We start from the raw sequence: 15,847 nt of genomic DNA, 5'->3' as shown, positions 1-15,847 counted from the left end.
GGGGAACACATATGGTCCCCCCTTCCCCCCGAGAGCTGCTTTGTACTGCCTGCCCCCGCTCACCAGCCTCCAGCCACTCACTGCTCAATGCCTGCCATCCACCCACCCATTGTCTCAGGCTGTTGCCACCCACTTATTTCATCACCCATCTTCTCCCTCTGTACCTCCCCAGGGGTGCAATTGAGGGCACAATTAGGGGAGAGTGTGCAATTTGGGGAGGATTTCAATACTTGCCCCGGGCGCCATTTTCTGCCGGTACATCAATGACCAACATGGCTACTCCTCTTCTGGAATGGTTTTGTAACATTCTGGCTCATTCCGCACATGCAGAATAATGCACTTCCAAACTGCTTTCAGTGCTCTCTGAAGCTGTGCAGAATAGCAAAATCTACTTGCAAACAGTTGTGAAAGTGGTTTGAAAATGCGTTATTTTGCGTGTGCGGAAGGGGCCTCTGTAAACCTAGGCTTCTTTTTTTCATTTATGCTTGCAGAGTACTTGGTTTATCCATGATCTGCTAACACAAAACATTGTGCAGCTGACAAACGAGCAGCTCTGACTGCAGAGACACAAGGGAAAACTGGAAAATGCTGTATTTATTTTATACCTCAAGGACTACGAGACAATATTGGATTTGTTTTTTCCCAAAAGAAAGATACCGTTATACATTTAGGCAAAGTGGTGTAACATTAGCATTACGTAATTAGATTCCACTAAAGTGTATAAATTTTATATTTTTAAATTCATTTTTCCCTGTGTCTATCCTAGACCATGAGTATGTCAGCATACAATTTGATAGAATCAGTCTTTTTTGGTCTTTTTTTTTTTGGTCAGGAGATACCTGTTGGGATTTTCATGTTTCTTTGAAACGTTTTCTAGCTGTAGTTTTTTTTTTTGTGCTGGGTCTTGGGTAGCTTGATTCATCAGCAGATGAATTTCACTAGCAAGATCCTGTTTATATGATTAGTTATCCAGGATTACAAACCCTTAACTTAACACACCTTTGACTTATTGACATATTAGGAGGTTATCAGACGCAATTGAAACAAATTCATAACTCCTTGAAATACTAAAGCTTTTTGACTTTTCAGTTCTTTTGGCATGTATTTAGTTTTGCGATAATTCTTTATCTCCTTTATAAGGAAATGAATTTGCATGATGCAAAAGAATGGAAAATCAGATTCCTGATACTAAGAGATAAAGGCAAAGAATAAAATTAGCCTGAGCCTTCTGAGTACTGATCTTTTATTATTGTTGTAATTCCCATCTGTAATATTTTGTTTTTGCATGCTGTTGGGACCTTGCTTTGTTGTAATTGGCCCATTATGCATGGAGTGCTTCCCATAATGCTCCTTGTCCTGAAGTGCCTTTGCAGTGGGGTCTCCTTGCATTTCCTTGTTTAAATGTGAGGAGGTTTCCCATTGCCTGCTGTGTGACTTACGTCTTGCCTGTCCCCACTTTTGGACCACTGTCCATTGCAAAATTGAAGATTGCTGCCTCTTTTTTTTGAACCGTTTAAATGTAGTATCAGTATTTCCTATATCTATTTTGGGCATGCTATGATTGGTTTTCTTTTTTTTAGGGAAATACCAGCTGTCAATTCTTGTGAGGGGGGGGGGGGGGGGAAGATTAGTATTATGCCAATCCCTGCAAGGAATGGGGTGATCAATATTACCCCAATCCCTGCGAGGAGTGGGGAGTTATCGATATTATATTTAAAGGGCTTATATCGATATTGTGCAAGCTGCTATTATTGTTTTTGGGGGGTTTGTGAAATGCTGGCCATTGATCCCTGTGAGGAGAGGAGAGCGGAAAATATCAATATCACATTTAATGGGCTCAAAAACAAACTAACAGTCTTAAATCATGCGTTGGACGAGGGAGCATCCTGGAACGAATAAAACCCTGAAGCAAGGGCAAACATCAGGGTTTCCCTACACTCAAAAACTGCATGACTTCCAGGATCTTCAGCACTGTAAGTGGGATTGTGTCTGTTCAGAAATCCCTGCTCCAGAGGAAACTTATCCTTTACTTTACGCAGAAATACTGGTCAAAGCACCAGTATTAAATTGGCCATTCTCTGTGGTACCTGTTTGTCTGGTTTAACTGAATGCTAAGTCAATGCTGCTCAGTTTGTCACTCCAAAGCACATTGTATCTACATGTACTGAGAGAGGATTTAAAAAAAATGTTTAGGATTTTTCTTACCATTTTTTTTAATGGGGCCCAAAGTGGCTTAGAAAAATACAATCACAAGTAGAAAAACAGTATAATCAATCATTTCCTGATCTTGTTTTGGATCCACTACACTAATTCCTGTAAAACATGGGCCAGAAGAATGCTTTGACTTGCATAAAAGATTCATGCCTCTGATGATGCCATTGCCTACACAAAAATACCTGCAAATAGGAAGGGAAACAGAAGCCAAGCCAAGAGGTTTTGCAGCTGACAGAAGTGTTCTCAAGAACTTGTTGCCATTGCCAAGGCAACAAGATATTTTGATTACAGTTTTATTGCGCATCATGTTATCTCACATTGAAATGCACAGCTTATTTGCAGTGTTAATAGTGGTGGATAATTTTCATCCAGAAAGTATCAGCATAAGAAATCCATTTATAAAATCACTTTGATTTTGTTATAGAGATTCACTAAAAGAGAGAGATGTGGATCCGACTGAAGCACAAACAGAAGTGGTTCTTCAGCTTCCCCCAACACACCTCAAAAATGTATCTGCTTAAAATCAGGGGCCCTTATAAACAAGATGAAGCACGTATTGAGGCCTGGAATAAGGAAGGGAAATTGGATGACACTGTTTCCTTGAGTCTCTTCTGATGATAGAGAGCTTGCTTCACTTTCCCAGAAGAATCTAATTCATAGTTAGAAGGTGCCTGCTGTATTTCTGGATGCCATATCAAGAATAGAGCTAGCAGCTGTTTCTAACAGTTGTGCTTTGTGTGTTGACTGTAAGAACAAGACATGTGCAATGTTATTCATACCGTGGCTGTTTCTTTGCCTCAGTACTGTATTGTGTTCTATATACAGCTTTAAGCAGTGTTGCTACATTACTTCTGGAAGGGGCTGTGACTCAGTGATGAAACATCTGCTTGGCATGCAGAAGGTCCCTGGTTCAATTCCCAATATCTCCACCTAGAAGGATGAGATTGGTGGGTGATGTGAAAGACCTCTACCTGAGACCTTGGACAACTTCAGCCAGCCAAAGAAGCAGTGTTGGTTTTTATACCCCACTTTTGTCTACCTTAAAGGAATCTCAAAGCTGCTTACAATTGCCTTCCCTTTTCCTCCCCCACAACAGATACCTTGTGAGATAGTGTGGGCTAGAGAGTCGCCACTGCTCTTAACCACTGCACCATGCTGATAGACAAAACTTCCTTATTCACCCCCTACCACCCCTGCATAAATAGAATTCATGATTTAAACAAAAAACTGGAGAGAAATAGCTTTGTGTAATTGAGTGGATATTTCTGAGGGATAAGAACAAACCAAATCTTCACTAGAAATGTAAATTTTATTTCTTCATACTAATTTTGTGTGTTTCATGATGGCTTGATATTCACCTGCATGGTTTGTGAGTCTTGTTTCCATATTTGTGCAAACTTTTGAGAATACTGAGATTTATGCAAAATGCATATACCTTCTAGTAGACATAAGTTTTCCAAAGGAACTGTGTGGCTGCTAAATGTCATGTTTCCATTATAATACGCAATTGTTCAATTTTACTGAAATCCCTCTGAATAGAATGTACCATGTCTGTAGACTGTTTTTACAAAAGAAACATAAGCATTATTTCCAAGTAACATTGTTTTCATTGATTTTTCTTGTATAAGAAACAACAGCGGTATTTGGAACAACAACAGTATTTGGAAACTTAATGCACAGTTTATGTATGTGATACCTTGGAGTGTAGAGTCAGAAGATTATACCCTTTTGAGGACACTCAAAAGAACTGGCAAAAATAGTCATGCATTCTAAATTCTATAATTAGATCTATTTACTTTACGCAGAAAGTCATTTCCCTGGACAGATTCCCATTTTGCTTGATTTTGTTATCATGGTAATTTTTCCCACTAACCAAATGTTTACACCATTTGCTGACTCTTTTGAAATGGCATGAGCAAGACAGCCTATTTAACAGTCAGGCAAATGTGGCCTGTATTTGACCTACCAATGGAGCAATCAGATGCTAAGATGAAGAGCAATCATTGTTCCCTGATATGCTTGTTTAAATCTTAACTTTGACTAGACAATCATCTCGGTCAGTTCAACTATAAGTTTTTCCTCTATTAAGGCTCATCTTGATGCCAACTGTTGATTAGGAAGACAGAGTTACTAATATTATATATTCTGCCTGGTTCTGCTTCTGCTTCCAGGATTGATTATTTCTTTCCTTGTTTTTTCCCCCCGATGCTCTAAGCCAATGTCATTTAGGAATGAATTTCTCCCAAACAGTTGCTGGTTAAAGAAAGCTGCTGTGACCTTTCAAAACTTGACTTTTTAAAACTTTGGCCCTTTCCACACGGGCCAAATACGGCGCCCTGGGGATGGCAAAAACGCCGTCCCCAGGGAGCCGTTCGCACAGGCAGCGCTGCTGAAACGCAGCAGCGCCGACCTGGCTCCCCTCCACCTCCCCCAGAGCGGCGTCAGGCCGCCTCCAAAACCCTCCCTCCTGGAGGGAGGTTTTTGGAAAACAGCGTGTTCCCGCCGGCACGGTGCGAACCGCACCGCCGGGAACACGCTGTTTTCCCCTCCCCCCTCACCTCGTCGTCCTGCGTCGCTCTACTGGACTGCTGAGACCCTCCCTCGCTGTCCTCTGACCCCTACAGGTCGGAGGGCAGTGTGGGCAGGTCTTAGGAGTCTAGCAGAGCGACGCAGGACGACGAGGTGAGGGGGGGAGACGGGGAAGGGGCGGCTCCGTGCGGAGCTTCCTCTCCCGCGCCGGCCTCTGCGGGGGCCGATCGCACGCTCCTGTGTGAACGGCCCCCACCCCTCCACCGGCAGAATTCCTACCAGTGCAGGGGCGCCCTTTCCGCAGTGCGGAAAGGGTCTCTGTATCCCAAAGAGATAACTCAGTTGGTAGCCTATGCCTTAGTATTGTCAGAATCCCATGCTGCCTTTGTTCAGCCCTGTATCATCAGCTATTTTTTATATTTGTTATGATGAAAGCTGGTCAAATGCTTTGCTTCCTTTCTCCTTACCTTTACCCACTTTGGCTGCTGGAAATAGACTTGAACTTAATATGGAAATGAAATAATTTTGACAAGTGGACCTAACACATGGGGGAGAAAAAGTTGTACATACCATTTTTCTCTGTTACACATTATTACTGATTCAGGAACCCTCTCCCCCTTGACTCCTCATCATTTAAATAGCATGCTTGTGTAGAGGAGCCCATGATCTTGACTGTGGCTTGTTCTATATGCCTGCCACATGGAATTTGGTCCCTGTTCTCCGTTTCTGGATTTATTTTAGTTGCTGGTATAATCTTGTTGTTTTGTAGGTGGAATGTGGGGAAATATTTATATACTACAAAGCCTATAGGGAAATGGGGTGAGTGGTTGTACATGGATGTAGTGTGCCATTGCTCTGTGCTATTCATGTCAGTGGAGACTAAGCCATCTGATGCCAAGGATGTCAGTGGTGGAGGTGAAGTGTTAATTTAATATCTAATAAAAGAACAAAAAATGCATTTTTAACCATTATTTCTTTGAATGTATGTTGGTAACGTGTTCATGATTCCTGATTTCAGCAAAGATGAAGTCTTTAAATAGCTTATTTCTCAGTGACCCCTTTAACCTCAATATAACTCATCCAGTATTAGAGATTCTGGTTTTACAGAACACATCTTTTTCAAAACAAACAATTTACAGATTTTTTTTTTAAAAAAAATAGATTTTAAGTTATAGCAATGGAGACTGAATTTTCAGAAAAGCACACGTAATGATCTGAATCCAATTGATTATTATCGGAATGGATTTATGGTAACATCCATTGAGATCCTCAGGGCTGCTTCAAAAGAATAGTGGCAGAAAGCCCAACTAAAACAATAACTGCTGTGCAGGAAGAACCTCGGAAATATTTTTAATGGATATGTTTCTGTTTTTAAAGTGGTACACATAATACATAGGAAAAATTTAATTACAAGGGGATATAGCTTCTAACCATAGTTAAATTGTTCAGGGCAGCATGGCAGAGAGCATGTTGCAAGATACCTGAATGCAATTATGTCTTTGAAGTTTTGTTGGACTTTCTTTTTCCAAGTGAAGATTGTATGCATTCTCTTTTTGCAGTTGCTCTCCTGAGAGCATTCTGATCAATTAGGTTTTCTTCTGTAAATTGAAAAAAATATTCTAAAGGATTTCTCAGCAAATAAGAAATACATTAGATAAGATGTTAATATTATATGTTATGAAATTTAACATCTTCTAATATTAGCAACTCTTCTCCTAACTGTGATTGATCCTGAATAGCTGGAAAGTTCAATAGTGGCTTAATTAACATTGTATTAACATCTATTTTAACATCATATATAAAGGGTAGTATGAACTCAGTAGAAAGCCTTATTGACTTGGTTTATCAGGCCCACTCCACACCGGCCAAAAACACTGGTGCGGGGCCAGTAAAAACACTGGTTGGGGGGAGAACTTTGCGTGGCCACCGACTCTGAAATGGGGGAGCACCGTGCTTTCTCCCCTGAAGTGGTGGGAAAATGGTGTTTCTGTAACTTGCTAAACTAGCGAGTCTTTTGGGAAACACTGTTTTGCACCCAGTGCTGTGCGAACAGCACCAGGCCAGAGACGCCACTTTTAGGCACCTCTGTCTTGTCTGTAAACATACCTTCACTTCCCCTGCAGAGCTCTGCATGTATGAGGGGACACACCTCCTGACCTCTGACCCCCGAGACATTTCCATGACCATGGGGTGTGTTCCCTTGTCCCTGCAGAACTCTGAGGGGAAGGGAAGGTAAGTTTACAGATGAAACAGGTGCCTCCATGCGAAGGTGCCTCTGCTGGCTACAGCAGCTGTGGGGCCACCCACAGAGGAGTGTACGAATGGTTCCGGGGCTCCACCAGTACCGTTTATACCAGTGGGACGCCACTTCAAAGGCCTGTGCGAAATGGGCCTCAATCAGAAATGCTAGTGGGAGTGCTTAGGACTGAACCTTTTTCAGCATGAAATAATTTGCAGGGCCAGACATATCAGAACTTTTCTATCATCTGGATTCTCAGAGCTCAACTGAATTCTTTTTCCTGCCTGAGAGACAGGGAGCACAGCACAGAACAGTATAGGCCAAAAGAAGGTGCCTTGATGTTCCACAGATGAAACCTGTGGAATATAAATAGCAAACATGGGATCTAGCCTGTATTATTTCAGCAGCTGATACCTGATATTTTAGAAGCGTTCTTTCATAATTCACAAGGCAGTTATGGAATTGATCTGTTCCTTTTTTCATTCTTATGTGCTAGTAATATATACAAAAACAATTTAGCACATGAAAAGAGTTGCAAAATATTTGTTTATTGTTTACATTGTTTCCACTACAAGTGACTCAAGAGGAAACATATTTTCAAATTCTTGACAGGTACTTCATTTGACATATATAGTAATTATATCAAATACTAAATTGGGTGACATGCCAATGATAAGGCAGCAAAACACTACCTGCAGGCAAGGCAGCTGTTTCTACACGTTGCGGGTGGGGACTCGTCCAGGAATGCAGAAAAATATAAATGTATAAATTACTCAGAAGAATATTCTGACCAAACAGCCTAATAAAGATGGATCATGTTCTGGGAGGCAAAGGGAGTGCCTTTGACAATAAATTAGAAGAAAAAACAGATTTCTATATTTAATTCAGTTGTATCCCACCTTTCTCCCCAATGAGGATCCAAGGTATTTTGGGGAAGAAATTTCCAAAAAGTTTATTCTCCTTTGGTAATTCATTGCAGCCCCCCTTCTCCAGCTTGTATGATATAGTGGCATAGTGGTTAAAAGCAGGTGCACTCTAATCTGGAGGGTGCACTCTAATCTGGAGAACCAGGTTTGATTCCCCGTTCTGTCACTTTTCTATATACTCATCAGCCCATCCTATTTTGATAAAAACAGGAAGCTGGCAGAATCAGTCATACCATTTTTCAGTACTGTTTACTTGGAACTAGTTTTCAAGTACTGTTTTATTTGGAACTAGTTTCCCACCTATAGGTGGGAAAAAACTTTCTACTATACTTTCACACACTTTATGAGAAACCAACTACAGCTGCAGGTGAAAGATTGCCACACCACATTTCCTGGTGTTAATATTTCTATACAATTGTCATAAAGATTTGAATGCAGCCTCAGAGTGATCATGAAATACTGGAATGCTAGAAAGCAGCTCCACAGATGTAGCAAAGATATAGAGACATGCTTCATTTATTCATCAAGCTATGTATCACTGAACCTGATACCATAACCCTTAACGAAGGCCTTGAAATCAGTTGGATGTATGTTGCTTGATGTCAGGTTTTGAGAACATCAGAACTCAGGGAACCTCTACCCTGGCTCCCGCTTCATGAAACTGTCCTCCAGCTGCCATGAGGGCTCTGTGGGATTGGGTTCAATTCTGCTGGGCCTGCAAATCAGAGATGTTTCACCAGGACTTTTTGGGCAGTTTTGAGTTCATTTCATCTGCTGGCCTCCTGACACTGTCCCCTCCCCGCTTCTCCCATCCCAAAAGTTAAAATCTGGATAAAATGGAGCAGGATTGATAATGTATTGTCGAAGGCTTTCACGGCCAGAATCACTGGGGTATTTTGTGGTTTCCGGGCTGTATGGCTGTGTAGCATTTTCTCCTGACATTTTGCCTGCAACAGATGAAACGTCTGATGTTTTGCCTGCAACGTGAGGAGAAAATGCTACTAGAACACGGCCATGCAGCCCAGAACCCACACAACACCCCAGGATTGATAATATTCTATAGGCTGAGTAAGGGTCTTTAAGGGTACCTAGATTATGCCATCTTGATATATTTATAGAGTTGTTAAGGTTTGTAATTGTAATTGTTATATTTAACTGATTTTATGTTTTTAATGATATGAGAGCCACCCTGAGCCTGGCCTAAACTGGAAAAGGGTGGGGTACCAAATGTAATATAATAAATGTTTAATTAAAATAAGATTTCAATTTTTTACGGGTCTTTGCTTTATTTGCTTTATCTAGTGTTTGAGAATTGCTAACGAAGAAAAGAAATACTCAATAACCTCTTGATATGCTTCTGAACAGGGAGGAAAGCATCAAGCACGTGTTCAACAGGATGAGTCTTTTGAGTAACTAAGTTTATTTTTAACTCCATAGTTACAGTAGCTGTTTGCCCTCATTTTCTGGATGCCGCTTAGTAGTTTAGAATACAAACCCTGAGGGTGACGTTCTTCTTGTAAGAGAAATGTAAACTCATGAAGGAGAATTTGGAATTATGCCTTTCAGTTTATGGCAAAGAGGAACAATTAATGTCAGGTATACCAGCTAGTTAATATCTGGCTGAAGCTTTGGGCTTTGTTTTCTCAGGATCCTGAGGACAACATGGTATTGTACCTGGAACATAGTGTTCCTTGCGCCTTGTATCGTTCTGTTTGGGCTTATGTGAAATAATCATGTGTGACACTTTTGCTTCCCAATGCACATGAATAGGTTGTCAAACACTCCTTGAACTTAAAAAGACTTAAATTACTAGCTAGTTGTTGAAACTTGAGAGCCAGTCTACACCAAAAGACAGATAACAGAAAAACTGTTCTCGGAAAGAAACAATTTGGAGTGCAAAATGGGGCATTCTATGAGGATTCTCCTCAAAGTCCTGATTTTAACTGCTTGTGAAGGAACTCAATAGGTTTACTCCTATATTATAAAACTTGGATTTAGAGACTCTAACTGGAACATCTCCAGCAAAGGTCTTAACTACTACTGTTTCTTTTTTCTTGTAATCTAGTTTTCATTAGTCTCAACATCATTCCAGTTTTTTCCCATGCCCTTTAAAGTTCCCCTTCAAAATGTCATGTTTTCCACTCAAATCCCAGACACAGGGTATATAACGAAAAACCTGAAAGTCATGGTGTTTTGCCGTCCCAGTCTGTTTGAACAAACTCCAGGAAGTTTTTCAAGCACACTGAGGCCCTTTCCGCACTGCGGAAAGGGTGTCCCTGCACCGGCAGGAATCCTGCCGGTGGAGGGGGGGCGTTCGCACGGGAGCATGTGAGTGGCCCCCACAGAGGCTGGCACGGGAGCCGCCTCTTCCCCGGAGCCGCCTCTTCCCCGTCCCCCCCACACTCACCTCGTTGTCCTGCGTCGCTCTGCTGGACTACTAAGACCCACCCACACTGCCCTCCGACCTCCAGGGGTCGGAGGACAGCGAGGGAGGGTCTCAGCAGTCCGGTAGAGCGATGCAGGACGACGAGGTGAGTGTGGGGACAGGGAAAACAGCGTGTTCCCGGCGGTGCCATTCGCACCGCGCCGGTGGGAACACGCTGTTTTTCAAAAACCTCCCTCCAGGAGGGAGGTTTTTTGAGGTGGCCTGACGCCGCTCTGGGGGAGGTGGAGGGAAGCCAGGTCAGCGCTGCTGCATTTCAGCAGCACCGCCTGTGCGAACGGCGCCTTAGGGACAGCATTTTTGCCGTCCCTAAGGCGTCGTATTTGAGCCGTGCAGAAACGGCCCGAGCTTAAAGGTTAAGTAGAATCCCTTTTCATATGTCCAGTGGTGGGATTCAAATAATTTAACAACTGGTTGTTTACAAGCACCATTTTAACAACCGGTTCTGCCGAAGTGGTACAAACCTGCTGAATCCCACCACTAGTTCATGTAACTAGTAAAAGTTCTGTCCCATCCTGGACTGGGCGAGAGAATTTCCAGAAATGATGTAAATGGTTTGTGCCTAAACTTTAGTTCAGTTTGCTGGAGGAGCTTTTTAGATTTTGGTCAGACCAGGTTAAAAATTGTATAGCTCCTGACCTCCAAAAATACTTGCATGTGGGTTAGCTCAGGGGCTATACTTTTCCTGGTAATTTTAAAAGGCAACGTTTGCGAGGTTCTGCAGACTTTTGTCTAAGCTGAAATTTAGTATGTAGTATTTAGATTTTTTTTAAAAAGCAGAGAAAATCTATCTATCATCTATCTGTCTGTCTGTCTGTCTGTCTGTGCCTCTCAGTTCACAAGACCTGGGCAAGGCTGTTAATGATCAGTTATTGTTGGGGTCATTAATTCATTGGGTCACCATAAGTTGGAAGGGACTTGACAGTAGTTAACACAAAACAGTCACCTATCATTTAGGATATGTCTTTTCAAAATTAAAAGAGTTAAGTCTAAGAATCTGAATTATAAATCTATAGACTGTATTATAAAACAGATTTTGCTCTGGTGTTGACTAGTTTATCAAGAGGGCAATCTGATGTCAGAAGAAACCACAGATAATATGAGATTGATAAAACTATACGTACAATTATCTGTTGCACTGTGTACGTGATCCTTCTAAGGCAGGGGTAGGGAACCTGCGGCTCTCCAGATGTTCAGGAACTACAATTCCCATCAGCCCCTACCAGCATGGCCAATTGGCCATGCTGACAGAGGCTGATGGGAATTGTAGTTCCTGAACATCTGGAGAGCCGCAGGTTCCCTACCCCTGTTCTAAGGGATACTCTGTATATGGCATTTGTGACGGTTTTTTCATATTTTATTTATTTAAATAGAATGGAATGCTTTAGAACCATTAGAGGTCTTCTATGGGAGGGATTTTTTTTGCTACTTTCCCCTATATACAGTTATTGCCAGAACCACCAAAAACTGCCTCTGAATGCTTGAGACTTCAGAAACTAATGAGATGTGGCAGTGGCTGCAACCAGAGTGGGAAGAGTAGCATTCACTGCTCCAACCTTTTGGAGCATGTTTTAGACCCCACCTTCTATCATGGAAGTCCGGGTGACTTAAATGAGGTTTCTAGTGGAACTTCTATCTAACTATTGACATGTCAGACCAACTTAGCCTCAACAAGGCTTATACTCCATATTCATTTATATATCCCTTGTACTCACCCAGTGCAACCAGGTCTCTTCATTTCAACCAGCAGCTTAGACACTGTGCTTTGCCTAGTACCATCTGTAGATGAGCATGTTCTCTTCTTTAGGAAAAAACTGTGGCCAATTAGACACTGAACTTTTCTGCTTTCTCTCAGGCTGATTCCGCATGGGCCAAAAACAGCAGTGTGAAAATGGTGTGAGAATGGTGTAAAAGGGTTTAAAACGGTGTAAAAGGGTTTATACTGTTTTCACACTGCTGTTTTTGGCCCATGCGGAATCAGCCTCAGTCCTTTGTCAGAGCCTCTGAATTTTCACCCAATAGTAGGCCTATTGCCTCTTTTGCCTTGCATTTGCTGTTCACATATCTGAAGAAACTCTCCTTGCCTCCCTGGCCAGTCTCAGCTCACTGTCAGCTTTGGCTTCTCTGAATGCTGACCTACAGTGCCTAGCAACCCGCATATAGTCTTCTTTAGAGGTATGCCCTTTATTCCACTTCATTTGTCTTTCTTAGCACATCTTTCTTTTTCATTTTTAGCTCATCTTTCTTATTTCTCTATTCATCCACATTGGCTTCTTTGATTCATTACCATGTTTCCATTTTGTTGGAATAATGAAGGCTTGAGCTTGCAAGAGCTCTTGTTTAGGAGAGTCTACCCTTTTATTGCTCCTCTCCCTTCCAGAGGTCTTGGCCATGGAACAACTCTCAACATACCTCTGAGTTCATTAAAGTCTGCCCTGCTAAAATTTAACATCCACATCTGATTGTGAACTTCTTTGGTGCCCCACAGCAAAAGGAATTCTAGGAGGACATGGTCACCTCTCCCTAATATTAAATAATATATAATTAATAATGAAGTATAGTCGTTAGACTATTAAACTAGTATTTGAAAGTATTTGAATCCCCATATGCCATGGTAATCTGCTAGGTGACTTTGGATCAGTCATTCTCCCTCATCCTAGCCTGTCTCCTAGGGTTGTAGTGAGAGTAAAATGGATAAGAGAAGAATGATGTAAACCACTGTGGGATCCCATTGGGGTAAAGGCAGAGTATAAACGTACTGAATAAATGTTATTCAATATTGTCTTGTATTTTTTCCTTTCAGGAAGGAGGCACAGCTGGATGAAGAAGGGCAGTTCCTAGTCAGAATAATTTATGATGATTCCAAAACATATGATTTGGTTGCTGCAGCAAGCAAAGTCCTTAGTGAGTAAATACTTCTTTCTTTCAGCAGTAAAAGACACTTGTTGAGAAACTGAAAATCTAACTGTTAGACCATAACATTTCTTGTTTTATGACAGTTAGTGGATTAAGATGTAGAAAGAAACACATTAATGAGGCAAGGGCAGGGATTTAAGTCTTTCCTGGCAGGGCAATCTGTGGAAGAATCCTGGGACTATTGATTTTCATTTTTAAAAAGTAAGATCAGCCAAAGTTAAGCATGCTTCTCTCCTGCTGAGATTATTGGGATATAGAATCACATTTATGGCTCAAAGCAACAAAGACAAGTTTTCACAATGCTAGTGCTGTTCAAATAGGTACCTTTTTACATTCTAAAAAAAAAGCAGACTGGAAAATCTTGGAAGACTTTGGGTGGAGATGGGCTGTGGAGGACTTCCCACGCTTAAATTGTTTTGCATCGGTCACCAGAATAACTCCTTTCTCATTCCTATGAGTATGAGAGTTGAAAAAGCAAATACGTTTGATATGCAATTTATGGATGTTTTACTTAAAAGTAAGTTCTACTTTGTTCAATATAATTTATTCCCAGGCATGCATGCATAGCACTGTAATGTTTGCTATACATCTGATTGTAAAATTTGGGTATTTGTAGATTGGGGTGAGATATAAATATATATTGTGAGTAACAACATACAAGAGCTCTGGCCACAAAAAAATGTTTTAAAACATTCATCAGTTAAAATTGGAGTCAATCTTGGGGAGACTGGAGGTTGGAAATTAAGCTCTGTTCCGTGTGAACCGCTCAAGGGATAGGAGAACTGCAGGACAATAAAAGAAACAAAATATTGCATAGCTTTTATAAAGTAAGGATGTGGGATTTTTCTTGTGCAAAGATATGGAATTAACAATGGAAGTTAAATAATTGACATATTTATGGCACTTCCAGGAGCTTTGGGAACAGGAGAAGAGATGGAAGTGATTTTGTGCTACATGTTGACATCACGTCCAAGCTAATACCTGGATGTGACTTCAGCGTGTCATCTATAACTATGGAAACTCTGTGGTAATTTTTTTGCCCCTATGTGATGCTGGGGTGTAGTGCAATATCATTCCCATTCCCACCTCCAATGTTTTCCTGCCAGCCCCAGAGTAGGGTGGGCCCAGCGGCAGGAAAATATCAACCCCAGGCAAATTGCATGGCTATGGCCAAAAACTGGGAGTCAGTAGTTGGGAACTGGAAACAGGTTTTTTTAAAGAGAAGATTGTGGGAGGATAACATACTAAGTATGTGTCTGTGTTAAATACAAGCTGTTTTCTAAACTTAAAAGACTTTGAAGAGTGGATGATAAAGTCCCATTGATTCCAGGGGTTTTCAATAGCTTTTCTGATTCCTCAGGGCCAGACTGTCAGTGAAATAAAGACCATCTCCTTCCTATCCATTTTTAGAAGAGCTCGTAAGGCACTTTTATTTTGAAGAGAATTCTGAGGAACGGTTTGGTTAATATGAATTGCCTGTTTTATTTTCAAATTTCTATGATATATGGTGTTTAAAACTAGCTATTTTAAGTTTTGCTATTATTGTTTTACATGTATTATACATCATTTTGAGTCAACATTTGTGTAGAAAAGCAGGTTAGAAAGGTTTTACAATTCCTCAATTCCATTAAGTGTGAATTGCTGGCTCAGTATGGTAAAAAATACTTCGTGTTATCAGATATATTTTTGTGTTTTACATAGACCTTAATGCTGGAGAAATCCTTCAGATGTTTGGAAAGATGTTTTTTGTATTTTGTCAAGAATCTGGTTATGACACAATCTTGCGTGTCTTGGGTTCAAACGTCAGAGAATTTTTGCAGGTGAGCAAGTAATCTACAGCAAATCTTGACTAAGCAATATCACTATAATTTTAGTACGGAAGACTAATACACCAATGCAATGTTCTGGCTGGGAGGAGCCATGGCTCCATGGTAGAGCATCTTCTGCATGCACCGGGTCCAAGGTCCAATCCCTGGTATCTCCTGTGAAAAGCATTAGGTAGTAGTTGAAATTAGACTGCTGCTTGATATCCCGGAAAGGCACTGACAGACTGATATGGATGGAACTGTGGTTTGACTCAAAATAAGGAAACCTCGTGTGTGCATATTTGTTCACAGCCAAGTGCACTCAGCTAAATATGCATGGGATTATATTTTAAGAAACTTCTGACTCTTGAACGAGAAACAGAAATGTCTGGCTTATGACTGTCTGGTTAGAGAGCAACAGCATCTGTTTATAGCTTTCACAGGAGTAAGAGTATATTTCATTTTATATGCCATTTAACAGGTTGAGTTGAGAGAACTGCTCAAAAGGAGAGTAAATGCAACAGTTCCAAGTTTGATCCCAGACATTTCGTATGTGACACATAATGGACCTGGAAAGCAGCTCCCAGTACAATATTGGCCTAGGTTGTCTGAGTATGCCAGCTGGTTGCATTCATTTGATTGTCTTTTTTTATTACTGAACAAAAAACTTAAGACCAACCAATGTTCTAATTACTACCTAATGTATAGTTTTATACCTTTCACATGTTTTATTTATGAGGTAAATTTATGAGGTAAATTTGTTCAAAGGTTCTGA

At 41.0% G+C, this 15,847-nt stretch overlaps 1 protein-coding gene across 1 annotated transcript in view; it reads left to right on the top strand.

Moving 5' to 3' along the window:
* Positions 1-15,847, top strand: part of GUCY1B1 (guanylate cyclase 1 soluble subunit beta 1) — a 52,833-nt gene that overhangs the window by 12,734 nt on the left and 24,252 nt on the right. Inside the window, exons 3-4 of the mRNA XM_048509277.1 lie at positions 13,155-13,255; positions 14,969-15,087. Of these exons, the coding sequence (XP_048365234.1) occupies positions 13,155-13,255; positions 14,969-15,087 (220 nt within the window). The remainder of the gene's footprint in view (positions 1-13,154; positions 13,256-14,968; positions 15,088-15,847) is intronic.

Source organism: Sphaerodactylus townsendi, linkage group LG10, assembly GCF_021028975.2.
Source record: "Sphaerodactylus townsendi isolate TG3544 linkage group LG10, MPM_Stown_v2.3, whole genome shotgun sequence".
Taxonomy (NCBI): domain Eukaryota; kingdom Metazoa; phylum Chordata; class Lepidosauria; order Squamata; family Sphaerodactylidae; genus Sphaerodactylus; species Sphaerodactylus townsendi.
This window is presented reverse-complemented; position numbering and strand designations above follow the sequence as displayed.